The sequence below is a fragment of the Salmo salar genome, chromosome ssa16 (genome assembly GCF_905237065.1).
Source record: "Salmo salar chromosome ssa16, Ssal_v3.1, whole genome shotgun sequence".
In the NCBI taxonomy this organism is placed as follows: domain Eukaryota; kingdom Metazoa; phylum Chordata; class Actinopteri; order Salmoniformes; family Salmonidae; genus Salmo; species Salmo salar.
Window position 1 is genome coordinate 32,039,984 of NC_059457.1, and position 14,687 is coordinate 32,054,670.

General features: G+C 45.8%; 1 protein-coding gene across 1 annotated transcript in view; it reads right to left on the bottom strand.

The window, feature by feature from the left end:
* Window positions 1–2,208: 2,208 nt before the first annotated feature.
* The window catches only part of LOC106573711 (CMP-N-acetylneuraminate-beta-galactosamide-alpha-2,3-sialyltransferase 2), a 47,377-nt gene continuing 34,898 nt past the window's right edge, over window positions 2,209–14,687 (bottom strand). The window contains exons 2-6 of the mRNA XM_045696665.1: window positions 8,623–10,988; window positions 5,807–6,005; window positions 3,699–3,744; window positions 3,436–3,555; window positions 2,209–3,336 (exon numbers count right to left, since the gene is read on the bottom strand). Of these exons, the coding sequence (XP_045552621.1) occupies window positions 3,163–3,336; window positions 3,436–3,555; window positions 3,699–3,744; window positions 5,807–6,005; window positions 8,623–9,187 (1,104 nt within the window). The 5' untranslated portion in view covers window positions 9,188–10,988 and the 3' untranslated portion in view covers window positions 2,209–3,162. The remainder of the gene's footprint in view (window positions 3,337–3,435; window positions 3,556–3,698; window positions 3,745–5,806; window positions 6,006–8,622; window positions 10,989–14,687) is intronic.

A 14,687-nucleotide genomic window follows, 5' to 3' on the forward strand; every position in this document is an offset into this window, starting at 1 on the left:
ATGACCACGGTCACCCGGCTGACCCATCTTCAGTCAGCTGTTCTTTCCACACACGCAATGTTTGTAAAAACGGTTATGAGGGTTATTTTAGTTTCATGACGGTCTACATCCATAACCGGCAGTTACACGGTTATATGCTAATTGCGCCAGCCCTAAGCACAACATACTTAAAGTAGGCGTGTGTGTCAGGTGGAGACACTTACTTGAAACCAACTAAAATTCCACACAAAAATTAGACATAGTAATGGAGTCAGTTACACTGATCTGAGACCTTCCCAGATCAATGTCATGGTGTCAGATAACAACATGACATCATGATAGGATTACACAACAGCACACATTGTAAACTGGTTGGAGCACTGGGGTGAGGGCCAGAATGTCACATTTGGCTAATAACTACTGCAGCCAGGACTAATGTCTGAATTTTTGTCAGAGTTCCTAAACTCTGTTTATAACTACCGATCTGATTTGAAACTATAATGGCATTTTTTACCTGCAGTCGGTTTAGTTATGTTAAGCCATATTACTCTCAGCTATCAAGTGGTCATCATTAGACACAGAAGAGGCAGCCTTCAGTTTGTGCTATGCATGCATAATGTCTGGGCTTCAGAGTGATGCAGTATCCCTTAACAGGCAGCAGGAGGCGGCAGGCCATCTTAGAGTGGGATCTTTTTACTCAGTCTTTTATTCTTAGTGGTATTAGCTTGAATTGACCAAGAACATTGTGTGAACTCGTGTATGGGTGGGAGAGTGTGTATGTACCTTCAGAAAGTATTCACACCCCTTGACTTTTCCCACAGTTTGTTGTGTTAAAGGCTGAATTGAAAATGTATTACATTTTAATTTTTTGTCACTGGCCTACACACAATAAATACCCCCAAAATATAAAAGTGGAATGATGTTTTCTGATATGTTTACAAATTAATAAAAAGCTGAAATGTCTTGAGTCAATAAGTATACAACCCCTTTGTTATGGCAAGCCAAAATACGTTCAGAAGTTAAAATGTGCCTAACAAGCAACATGGACTCACTCTGTGTGCAATAATACTGCTTAACAAGATTTTTGAATGACTACCTCATCTCTGTACCCCACACATACAAGTATCTGTAAGGTCCTTCAGCTGAGCAGTGAATTTAAAAAAAGATTCAACCACAAAGACCAGGGAGGTTTTCCAATGCCTCGCAAAGAAGGGCACCTATTGGTAGATGGGTAAAAAAAAGAAAAACAAAAAAGGCATTGAATATCCCTTTGTGGTGAACTTATTAATTATACTTTGGATGATGTATCAATACACCTAGCCACTACAAAGATACAAGCGTCCTTCCTAACTCAGTTTCCGGAGAGGAAGGAAACCTCTCAGGGATCTCACCATGAGGCCAGTTACAGAGTTTAATGGCTGTGACAGGAGAAAACTGAGGATGGAGCAACAACATTGTAGTTACTCTACAATACGAACCTAAATGACAGAGTGAAAGGGAATCCTGTAAAGAATCTTCCAAAACATGCACCCTGTTTACAAAAAGGCACTGAAGTAACACTGAAAAACATTTGGCAAAGCAATTCACTTTTTGTCCTGAATACAAAGTATTCTGTTTCGAGCAAATCCAACACAACACGTCACTGAGCACCTCTACATATTTTCAAGCATAGTGGTGGCTGCATCATGTCATTGGTAATGCTTGTCATCAGTAAGGACTAGGGAGATTTTAGGATGAAAAGAAACGGAATAGAACTAAGCACAGGCAAAATCCTATAGGAAAAACTGGTTCAGTCTGCTTTCCAAAAGACACTGGGACAAATTCACCTTTTAGCAGGACAATAACCTGGCAGCGTGAGTGGCACAGCGGTCTAAGGCACTGCATCTCAGTGCAAGATGTGTCACTACAGTCCCTGGTTCAGATCCAGGCTGTATCACATCTGGTGGTGATTGGGAGTCCCATAGGGCGGAACACAATTGGCCCAGTGTCGTTCGGGGTAGGAATTTGTTCTTAACCGACTTGCCTAGTTAAATAATGGTTAAATATATATTTTCAAATAACCTAAAACACAAGGCCAAATATACACTGGAGTGAGACTTAGATTTACCCAGAAAGACTCACAGCTGTAATCCCTGCAAAAGGTGATTCTAAAATGTATTGACTCAGGGGTGTGAATACTTATGTAAATGAGATATTTCTATATTTCATTTACAATTAATTTGAAAAAATATCTAAAAACATGTTTTCACCTTGTCATTATGGGCTCTGTGTGTAGATTGGTGATATTGTTTTTTAATCCATTTTGAATTCAGGGTGCAATACTTTCTGAAGGCACTGTACAGTATATGTGTGAATGAGTGGTTTTAGTCTTATCTGTACGTCTGCTTGTGTTTGTGTCTGCTTGTGTTTGTGTCTGCTTGTGTTGTTGACCGTGTGTAAGCCTCTCCCCAATTTACCTAATCAGCAAGATGATTAGTCACTTAAAATGGTTAACACAAATAAAAGGGTTAATAGCGTATATGTGGTCAAATCCCTGTGGGCTGTACATACCTTCAACATGATAGTCATGTAATTATAACAGGAAGTCTTATTTTGAAGTAGCCTCTGGGCTTGAAAGCATGTAAACTTCAACTACCTAGTCAACTACCTAGTACTCCCAGCTCCATGCAGGTGTGGCTAGAGAGAGGGCTTTAGCAGCAGCTCTGCAGGTGGGTGTGGACATGGCAGGGATAGCTCAGTGACCGTCACTGGTTGCCATGGTATTTATGGTGGGGGCGACAGAGTGGAAGGGGGCTGAGTCTCTGGGCTTGAGACCCCCAAGGCGTGTGATGACTCAACCCCCAATGGCTGAGCAAGAGGGGGGATCGTGGATGGGACTGGTTCACAGGTCCATACAGTGGCTAGGCCAGACTTATCTGCCCCCTCTATAGTTCTGTCGTTTCTATAGAGGTAGTAGGCCTGTTGGGGGCAGAGTGTAATCACATGTAGTTCGACCCAAAACCACCATCATCTTACCATCCTGCACAATGGGAACATGATTAGCAGGCATTGTATAATGTACTGTTTTGGATCCCTCTCTATGCAAAGCACAAAGAAGCAGATGACAACATAAAAAATCCTTGTGGTGATGGGTGTTCCGGTGTTCCTGTAAACCTGTCCAGCCCAACACACCTCCAGCCCTCGTCACTTTCCTGGGAAGATGGTGATCTTGCCAGCCTTAACCAGCGAGTCAATGACCAGGGCCTCATAATCTGCATCATGCACCCCTGTTTTCCGGAACTCTCCAGAGTAGCGGTTCTGCTCCCAATAGTGGTGCCAGTTGCCTCGACTGTCAGCGCCAAAGCCAAACACATTCACCTGGAATATAAGATAACGTTTTAAAACAGGCAGAGAGACTGGCTGAGAGACGTGTCTGTATTGTGTGTTTGTGTGAAAGTGTGTTAGCGAGGTCCTCACCTCGTCACACACGTGCAGAGCGAAGAACAGAACTAGCATGCCTGTGGAAGGGTAGCGGCCATGGTGCCTGGTCCAGCGGTCATGGATGTACTTGAAGAAGGCTGGATTGAAGATCTGAACCTGGGGAGATGAGATAGCAGCACAGTGTACCATGCTGGGTTTACCAATGACATTGGAGCCAGAGAAATGTATTTACAATTCTGCACTATTGAACAAATACATGACAAAGGTTGGATGGAGAGATTATAAATATAGATTAGCACCTTGTCTTTGTCCACCCGTAGAAACTGCTTCACAGGGGCGTAGGTACTGAAAGAGAGAGATAAAGGGAGAGAGAAAGAGACTTAGCACACTTTTATCCTTTAATTTGTAAATTGCTGTGAAATGATTGACTGATTCACAGATGGCACGTTGTTCCTTTTTCCACAGAGAGAGTGCTCTGTTGATGATGCGCTCTGACCTGGAATGGGATCAGAGAGAGAGAGAGAGAGAGAGAGAGAGAGAGAGAGAGAGAGAGAGAGAGAGAGAGAGAGAGAGAGAGAAAGACAGAGAGATAGAAAGACAGAGAGATAGAAAGACAGAGAGATAGAAAGACAGAGAGAGAGAGAGAGCGAGAGAGAGAGAGAGAGAGAGAGAGAGAGCGCAGCGTGAGAATGTGTTCGTGAAGGTGTGATTGTGAAGCCAGCATTTCACTTTGAACAAAATGTGCTAGTGCGAAAAGGTGTGTTTATGTTAAACAATATAAATGGACTCAGGGCCGGCCTGCTCACTAGGCAGGATTAGGCGTCTGCCTAAGGCTGCAGATTGACGAAGGCAGCACTTTCTGAACTAAACTGACCAAGACGCAACTCCAACAACAACACATAAATCCTCACACAATTCTGCCCCCCATAAATGACAATTTCTCTCAACCAGGGGCATTAGGGCTTTTTAGACGAGCGTTGATTCCACCCTGGATAAACAGTGCCCACTTTGTCAAAGGCAGGGGCGCAAAATATTTTGCTTGTCCAATCCCTGCGCGCCTCTCCAAGGTGCTGTTGGAGAGACGCATCGCTGCGGAGCTCCACCAACGTTCTGTCAAGAAAATTATCTAACATAAATCATGTAGCAGATATAGGATATGGTAGAAAGAGTGTGTGGATTTTTCTGTAGGCTACTGGCTGGAGATAAAATGTCAATGTAATGAGATGGACACTTTTTAACATCATGCAGTTTTCTCCAATAATATAGCCTAACCCAAATGGTGCTCAATCAAATACAAAATGTGCTGTCATGTTAACAAACAACATATCCTAAAAACAGAACAGGGCAAAGTAAAATGGACAATCACAACCATCGTCATGATCAGTGGTTTCAAGTTTGTATCGGTACATTTTTGACAACCTGATCATAGCGAAAAAGAGAATACTTCTGCATTTCCCGCTGTATATATGTAACAGTATAGCTTCCGTCCACTCTCCTCGCCCCGAACCAGGGACCCTGTGCACACATCAACAACTGACACCCACGAAGCATTGTTACCCAACACGCCACAAAAGCCGCGGCCCTTGCAGAGCAAGGGGAACAAATACTTCACGGTCTCAAAGCGAGTGACGTCACTGATTGAAACGCTATTAGCGCGCACCACCTCTAACTAGCCATTTCACATCGGTTACATAAACACATTGCAAATAGGCTCACGATAACTTCTGATAAAGTTGGGTAGCTGATATTCAGAGCTTAAATAGACTAATTGATTAGTCACAGGAATCAGGACTAATAAAGCCAATTCAACAGCCTGTTTTATAAATGGTGGGCCTACCACATGGATGGGCATTCATACAATTCCATTGTGGGGCAACACAGTATGCTACATCCCATTAAGCACAAGCCAACGTCTTTTGGACATCTTTTTGGGGTATTTTACAAACAGTAGGCTTATCACATAGATGGGCATTCATAAAATGTAATTTCAGGCAACCCTGTAGGGTGCACCTCAGTAAGCACGGACTGATGCCGACGCCTTTTGGACATCTTTTTTTGGTGCAGTCCGGACCGGCCCTGATTTCCACATCCGGTACGGACCAAATCTGAACCAATCATAGAGGTCTATAAATTACGTATTTTCAACCTTCATTCAGAACCAAAAATGAGCCTGATTTCAACATCTGAAAAATAAGTTAAAATAAGTATTCTAAACATACGGAAAATCCATACTTTCACCATTCATTCAGAACCTAAATTGAATCTTTTAGTTGTCTTTTCAACGTCATTTTGCTTACTGGGACTTTTTAAAGTCTAGGTAGCATTTTTTGGTCTAGCTTAGGGCTGCAGAACGGCAAGGACCGGAACTGAATGGACTGTGTGTGTGTGCTGGCAGTTTTGTTCTCACAAGCGAATCTGTCCAGTGGAGAGTGCGCTGGTGATCCACAGCAGGTCCAGGGTCTTGAAGGGCACCAGGACGAAGCTGACATTGGCTGCCAGGTTCTTGGCACTCTCTGGGTACATGAAGTGGTGGGTGGTGTGGCTGCCTGCGTCCTCCTCATAGCCCAGCGTGGGAGCCAGATTGATCCTGACAGACACAGGTAATCAGACCATGATGGGAGCAGCTTCAATGATAGACGAACACATAAACAGAGGGATATCAAGACATCTAGACAAGACTTGCCTAGTTAAATAAAACTCTCTCTCCCTACAATAACTGTAAATAGCCTACAGTAGCATAATAGCACAACACATAATATAACTTACTAGTTACTAAACAGATTAACCTAACCTATGTTCTAAACCCCCTCAGCTACTAAACAGATTAACCTAACCTATGTTCTAAACCCCCTCAGCTACTAAACAGATTAACCTAACCTATGTTCTAAACCCCCTCAGCTACTAAACAGATTAACCTAACCTATGTTCTAAACCCCCTCAGCTACTAAACAGATTAACCTAACCTATGTTCTAAACCCCCTCAACTACTAAACAGATTAACCTAACCTATGTTCTAAACCCCCCCCCCCCCCCCCCCCCCCTCCCCCCCCCCCCCCCCCCCCCCCCCCCCCCCTTTGTGGTTGTGCTTGGCGGGGGCCCGCCCCCCGCGCGGTGGGGGGGTTCCCCCCCCGGGCCGGGGGGGCGGGGGGGGGGGCCGGGGGGGGGGGGGGGGAAAAAGTTAAAAAATACTCACCAAAAACAGTTCCATCAGGCTATTGGAACCCCCTTTAAATACCTCTCTCTCACACAGCTCTCACTCGCTCTCTCACACAGCACTCTCTCTCACACAGCACTCTCTCTCTCTCACACACAGCACTCTCTCTCTCTCACACAGCTCTCTCTCACACACACAGCTCTCTCTCTCTCACACACACAGCTCTCTCTCTCACACAGCACTCTCTCTCTCTCTCTCTCTCACACAGAACTCTCTCTCACACAGCTCCCACTCGCTCTCTCACACAGCTCTCACTCGCTCTCTCACACAGCTCTCTCTCTCACACAGCACTCTCTCTCACACAGCACTCTCTCTCACACAGCACTCTCTCTCACACGGCACTCTCTCTCTCTCACGGCACTCTCTCTCGCTCGCTCGGTCACGGCACTCTCTCTCTCTCTCTCTCTCTCATGGCACTCTCTCTCTCTCTCTCACGGCACTCTCTCTCTCTCTCTCTCACGGCACTCTCTCTCTCTCTCTCTCACGGCACTCTCTCTCTCTTTCACGGCACTCTCTCTCCCTCTCACACAGCACTCTCTCTCTCCCTCTCACACAGCACTCTCTCTCTCCCTCTCACACAGCACTCTCTCCCTCTCACACAGCACTCTCTCCCTCTCACACAGCACTCTCTCCCTCTCACACAGCACTCTCTCCCTCTCACACAGCACTCTCTCCCTCTCACACAGCACTCTCTCCCTCTCACACAGCACTCTCTCACATACCACTCTCTCTCACATACCTCTCTCTCTCTCTCTCTCTCTCTCTCTCTCTCTCTCTCACACAGCACTCTCTGTCTCTCTCTCTCCAGCTTCTCCCCGTGCCACCCCCTCCCCAATTCTAAGTTTCCCCTGCATGACCTCTCCCCAATGCTCCCTCCCCCTCCTCGATACCGGCACCTGGCACAGCACACCGGCTTTCTGCAGGGTCACTAATTCTTGGCAGATGTTCAGTGGGCACTGCTGCTGCCAAACAGTGTCTTTACTGCTCTGCTCCACTCCTGCTCTGCTCCTCTCAGGCTCCATTGTAGAGAAACTATGACATGCTCTTCATTGCTGGTCTGCCTCTGTTTGCAATCACCTAATTATCGAGTGGGATATATACTGAACAAAAACATGAACACAACATGCTACAATTTCAACAACTTTACTGAGTTACAGTTCATATAAGGAAATCAGTCAATTTAAATCAATTCATTGGGCCATCATCTATGGATTTCACATCACTGGCCAGTTACACGTGGGCTGCGGTTGTGAGGCCGGTTGGACGTACTGCCAAATTCTCTAAAACAACTGTGTTGCATCACAACCATCCATCTACATAGGGACTTATGGTAGAGAAATGAACATTCAATTCTCTGGCAACAGCTCTGGTGGACATTCCTACAGTCAGCATGCCAATTGCACGCTTCCTTAAAACTTGAGACATCTGTGGCATTGTGTTGTGTGACAAAACTGCACATTTTAGAGTGGCCTTTTATTGTCCCCAGCACAAGGTACACCTGTGTAATGATCGTGATGTTTAATCAGCTTCTTGATATGCCACACCTGTCAGGTGGATGGATTATCTTGGCAAAGGAGAAATGCTCACTGACAGGGATGTAAACAAATGTGTGCCCATTTTAGAGAAATAAGCTTTTAATGCATATGGGCTCTTTTATTTCAGCTCATGATGAAAAATGGGACCAACACTTTACATGTTGCGTTTATATTTTTGTTCAGCATACATAAAGCAAGGCCAGAAACTCAAGGATGTGACACTAAATAAGTTACACTTCTGACCAAACAGAAAGTAATTTACATTTCTAAATGCTACTTCTCACAGGTCAGCATCTTTCTCTCACACGTCTTCTACCTCAGTGTTCATGTCTGTTAAAAATAACAACCTCTTTTAGCTACGTAATTACCTGGGCGTGCTTTCCTGTCTGTGATTCAAACAGAATTACGGGGTTATTTTTCCACTGGACCTCTACAGCTCTGTCTGACTTGTTCATTTCAATTTTCAGACATTACTCAATGTCCTCTTTAACAGACACATCATGTGCTTGCCTTCCTTTAATATGATTGGCAGAGCTGCTCTCGTTCTTTCCAGGGAGACCAGAAGAACGATAGAGGATGGGTAAAATGGAGTAAAACATAGAAGCTGTTCAGCTGGATCACTTACCACCCACCAGTAGTAGACGTCTGAAGGCAGCTGGATGTTGTCCCGTGTCCACACAGGGGAGATGTCTGGGTTGTAGTTCTCATCAAACCAGTCCGACACCCCAGGGTCCCCCACACAGCGGGGACAGGCACATGTCTTCTGCTGCTGGGTGCTCTCCAGTGGGCCCAGCTGGTGGACACCAGAATAGTTGGGCACTAGTTTGACTCGGCTGGACTTCTCCCACCCGGGGGGCTCCAGGTAGGGCAGGCCAACGCCCCCCCTCAGAGAGATGGAGAAGAAGAGGGAGGTGAGAAAGGCAAGGCCCAGGGAGCCCAGCAGAACCCACACCCTCAATGAGCACCGCATGCCCCCTCCGCCGACCCTGGCCCCTGCCGTCCGACCACCCCGCTCCACGCTGGTCCCGCCTGTCAACATGGGCCTCAGCTCCCCTGACCTTTGGACCTTCACCCCTCCAGGGCTGCCCCACACCCAGCCCCAACCCCAGTGCCCCTCCCTGTGCTGGGTGACGGAGGGCACCCGGCCCCCCCAATTCCATGCGCCGTTTCCTGCCACCGTCCCCACCCTGCTGGCCTCAGCTCCACTCAGTGTGCTGGCTGGCTCACGCTGGCTCAGAGAGAACACTCTCCCAGCGCGACAGACAGAGAGAGGGAGAGCCGCTGCTCCACAGCGAGTCTCTCAGTGTCTCACACTAAACAGTTTGTCAGAGAGTCTGTCTGTTGCTTCTCTCCGTCTCTCCGCACACAGCTTCCCCTCTTCACACCTATCACCCACCAGCCCGGCTCTCCACTCCCTGCACTGCTCCAGTCCTGGATGGGAGCTCCAGCAGTGTCTGCACATACAAAACTCTGACGAACTCTGCACAAATTGTACACTGCTAGAGTCTGAGAAACTGTCAGAGCTTATCACGCTGTGTTAGCAGTCATATCCACCTATAGTGATATCCATGGTAAAAGTCAGGTAGCGAGTCATTAGTGTCATCTCAGCCGTCCTTGTAAGTAGCCCACCCTGGTGTTTGGAGGTCCTCTGTCAAGTGCTGAAGCAGTCTTCTGATTAGTATGCTCTAGCGGGCTAGACGGGAGAAGGAGGGTAAAAGGCGGCGGCGACTGCAGGCAGGCTGGCATGAAAGAAGTGCCATCGAGTCTCTAGTCAACCTGAACAAATAACACGTCTCCCCCTCTCTCTTCTCACTTCTCTGCCCCTGTCTCGCGCAAGCTTTATTTTTTCTGTCAGAAGATCCACTTTGGAGATTCTGAGACTTGCAGAAAGAGCAGAGCTACACAGGACCTTGTGTTCTCCTCTGCTAGAACATAGGGCCAGGTGTCCTGTAGTCTAGTTGTCATTGAGACTGTGAGTGGTGTGTGTCTCTGTGTGGCAGACTGAGCATCTACCAGCCCTCCAGAGAATATGGGCACAAATATTCATAGCAGTTTGGCCTCAAAAAGTCTGCGCGACCATCAGAATTCCTGTGCTCTTCAGCCAGAGAAAAAGCAATACTGTAAAACCTCCTAAAGTAATCAAAGCATTCTGGCCGTAATGACAAAGAGGATTGCCACAGAGTCTTAAGAAAAGTAGATATGAGGACCTTAGAAGGGCTTACCAATGAATGCCCTGAAAGGAACTGAGGCTATGAGTGTCTGGATTAAAAAAAGACAAATCAATCAGAAGAAAAAAATCCCATCTGGTGCTGAACATCAAACAGGACAAGAGGAAAGGGGAGCTCAGCAGCTGTCCAGCAGTGGAGATTCTTTGTATATTTGTGTGTGAGTGTATGTGAGGCTGGGCCACTGCCTGCCAGTAGCTGTAGGGTTTAATTGAATTCTGCTGTGTAGTGTTGGTGGAAGTGCAGGCTTTGTCACGATGATGTGCCCTGACCTGCTGCTCTCCCTAATCTCCAAATCTGTAATCTCGGCACTGCAGTCGCTTGCCCACCACATTACCACTCTCTTCCCTCTCTCTGCCAGCCAGATGCCAACCTTCTGCCCAGTGTCCCTCCAGTGCCCTGCAAAGTGGTGCAGTCCTGCTGTTAGACAGTCCTTGTCTGTGTGTGTGTCCACCTCTTGATCCCTGACACAAAGACAGCCTCACAGGGGAACTGAGGAGCAGATAGACACCGTGGCCCCTGTAGCCCCTGTAGCTCCTGCTCCCTATCTGCTTGTTTCCAGGTCCCTGTCCTCCTGAGACACCAACACACCGCTGTTCAGAAAGTGGTGGACAGCTGGAGAGGAGAGAGAGGAGATAATATCAGTGAGGGTGTGAATCAATAGACTGTGCATTTATAACACACAGGCATCGTGGCATTTCCGGCAATAGAGATACTGACATTTACCTGGGTTTTTGACTTCATGACAGTGTTTGATTTGAAAGCTTTTGTGTCGTTCAAGTTATTGTGTCTGCTGTAAAGAAAGCCCCCTTGTCTGAGCCCCTCTCGGCCTTTACTCTTTCCTTGGACTTTATATTCAAAACAAACCCCAAACCTCTTGAAAAATAAGATGAACCTACTTACCCTACCAGAATAGCACAGAATAATGATGCTTATCAGACGTTACATTTGTGGTTTGGTGCTTGTCAAGTCTGTTCAGCTACCACATACCCAAACACAAACAACCCAAAACAAAACAAAGCCCCATTCATTAGGAGCATATCTAATTGAACAGAATTAGAGTTTGTTATATCTCAGTATAGCAGCCTCTTCATCTCCCTTATTCCCCTGCCTCAGCCAAAAAACACTTTCCATCTCTACTGCTAAATGCATTTTGTGACTTCGTCTATCCCCCAAAACACCTCATCTCGCTCTCTCTCTCGCTCAGGCCAGTCTCTGAGGGAAGAACAGGGGATGTGCTTCTATCTTTGGGCCTCTGTGGGGACCGGAGCTTACAGATGAAAGGAGACAGAGTATCTGCAGCAGGGCCAAAGCACTGGGTCGACAAAGACCAGACATGACATGTAGAAAGAAAGGGACAATCACCAAATAATGTTACACAGTGACTGGCCCATAATACGTTTGTGCTGAAAACCACATTTGAATGCAGCTCTTAAACTCTCGGGCCACAGTGTAGGTAGGCCCTACGTAGATGGATGGTTGTGATGCAACACCTGTGCTAATTACATGTTTGAGTCATTGGTAATGGATGGATCAGTCATATAAATATAATCTCTCATTCTAGTTCAGTAGGATCAGTGTTTGTACTCTAACTATGCCATCCAATGAAAAATGTCCTTGCTTTCTCCAAAGAAAAGACTTCCGGTTTCCATGGCTACATACCGGACTGTTCCCTCTGTGCGATTGTGCAGAGATGCGTGTTACTCTCACTGAATCAGATTTATAGAAAGACTTACATACAGGAAAGACTGTTGATCCACAAACATTTCAAAGTTTACAAATGGGCCAGCCTGGACTTGCCAAAATGCTTCCAAAAAGCTTGGGAACCATCCCAAAAAAAGACAGAACAATAGCATACAGCACACACAAATACTTAGGAAGAAGAGATCAGTAAAATATACAATAGCATAATAGCTAAACATGTGGTCATATGGCAGGCAGCTGAAGGATGCTGCCTCAGCTTCAGATTAAATGATGGGCACTGAGATTATATGTGTGGGAGTACCGCTAAAGCGTCGATAATGCCTTGATTTTTCACCAATTAGAACATTTTTAGATGACATATTCACCAGTAAGCGTTGCATTTGTTCCTTGAAGCTGCAGAGCCCACGTAAGTGTCCTTGAAAACAGGGAAATTGGAAAAGCGCAAGAAAGTGGGATGGTCAGGGCGAGAGATTGAAAGAAGGAGTGTGGGAGTTGGAGGGAGATACAGGAGAGAGGATTGAGACTTAAGTGATTGCAACCTGTAGAGATACGCTATCTATCTTCACTGTGACAGGAACATAGAGTACCAGCAACAAGCACAGGCACTGATCCCCTACAGGCCCAGCTCGCAGGCACAGCTTTAAAACGGAACAAAATGGCTCTCTACCCCATGGCAAAATGGGTAGAATTGCAGGAAATGTACTTTAAAACTTTAATTATTCTCAAATGTTTTGAATGCAAGGTGCCCCCCAACCAAATCTCACTTAGGGCTTCAAAAGGGCTAGGGCCGGCCCTGATCCCCTATTTGAATATGTGAAGAAAAGCATAATCATGTTGGAGAGAGAGTTTACCTAGTGACAATCTGGCTTACACTCTTGCAGTGTCTGCATGGATCATCTTTACCACAGAGATGATCTTTTCTAATCAAATTCACTGACGTCAATCTAAATATCTCAAAGCTGGAAAAGCCAACAGACAAGCACACATTGGCGGATGAGATGGACACGCTCTAAATACAAGCATAGCCATATGAGATTGGCTGGGCTTGACTCTGGACCCACTCACTGCTCCTGCATGATGCAGCTATCGTGGTGCATGTCAAGTCCAGGAGTGACCTCACCCAAGTCTCTTCCATCAACCAACACTTCTATAAACACACATGTATGCAAGAACACATGTGCAGCTTGCGCACAACCACACACAAACACAGTAAGACTCTTTGTTCCATCTCTGTCCTGATTGTCTACACAGGGTTGTGGGGGGTTGGAGCGGTGAGGCCCCTCTGTTGCCCTGGAAACATTGCCTCACAGCTGGCTGCCATGGCAATGTAGCAAAACGTAGAAAAAGATATTCCATGGACAACACTGTGTAGCCGCATTAAGAAAGTTCATGCATAGCTGTTGGTTACAGGCTCTATCAAATCAGTGGAGGCTGCTGAGGGGAGGACAGCTCATAATAATGTCTGGAACAGAGTGAAGGGAATAGCATCAAACACATGGAAACCATGTGTTCGATGTATTTGATACTATTCCACTAATTCTGCTCCAGCCATTACCACAAGCCCGTCCTCCCCAATTAAGGTGCCACAGACCGCCTGTGCTATCAATCAATCAATCAATCAATCAAACGTATTTCTAAAGCCCTTTTTACATCAGCAGATGTCACAAAGCGCTTATACAGAAACCCAGCCTAAAACCCCTAAAATTCCATCTATATTGGATGCCTTATTCTGTGGACTGAGACTTTACAATGCAGCCACAATGACAGTGTTTGCTTGCCTCTGTCGATTAATCTGAACAAAATACACAGATTTTCAATGGCTGGACCGAGAGGCCTAATCAAATTTAAAGCATTTAAGCGTTATCAAATCAAATTGTATTTGTCACATGCGTCGAATACAACAGGTGTAGACCTTACAGTGAAATGCTTACCTGTCTGTCAAAGATTTTCAGAGGGGACTGGACCTGGGGCTTTCCTTAAGGAAATCAATGTGAAATAACTGTCTGACTTTTCTGTGGGATTGTAACCAAGAGTAGGCCTAAATCTACAGTAAATCTACTTTCCTCATACAATATCAGAGTTAACCCGTATAATTCCAAGGTGAGAGTCTGTTTGAGAGCTGCATGTGTGGGGTCAGCATCAGCAAATCTCCATCAGCAAATTAAAACACTCACGCTCAATCAAGGCTTGTTGATATTTAAATATGAATGTAAAAAAATGTTTTTTTTTTCAAAGTGAGATACAAAAATGTGTGAACCTCAGATCTGAGGACCCTCGGTAGAAAGGATCTCATGATGAGGCGTGTAGTAGAGGCTAGCTACAGCTCTGTGTATCAGAAGGTAGGTAGCCTAGCAGTTAAGAGTGTTGGGCCAGTAAACGAAAGGTGAGAAAGGTGAAAAATCTGTTGATGTGCCCTTGAGCAAGGCACTTAACCCTAATTGCTCTGCTAAATGCCTACAATGTTAAAATTAGATACTCTGACAGCTCCAGTGGAGTATTGTTCCTTCTCTGTTGTATGTCCCTAGCTAACAACAAACATTCCCACAACTTTAGAGAACGTTCACTTAGGTAATTACCTACGGTTTTCCTAGTGATGTGCAAGGACTGTTT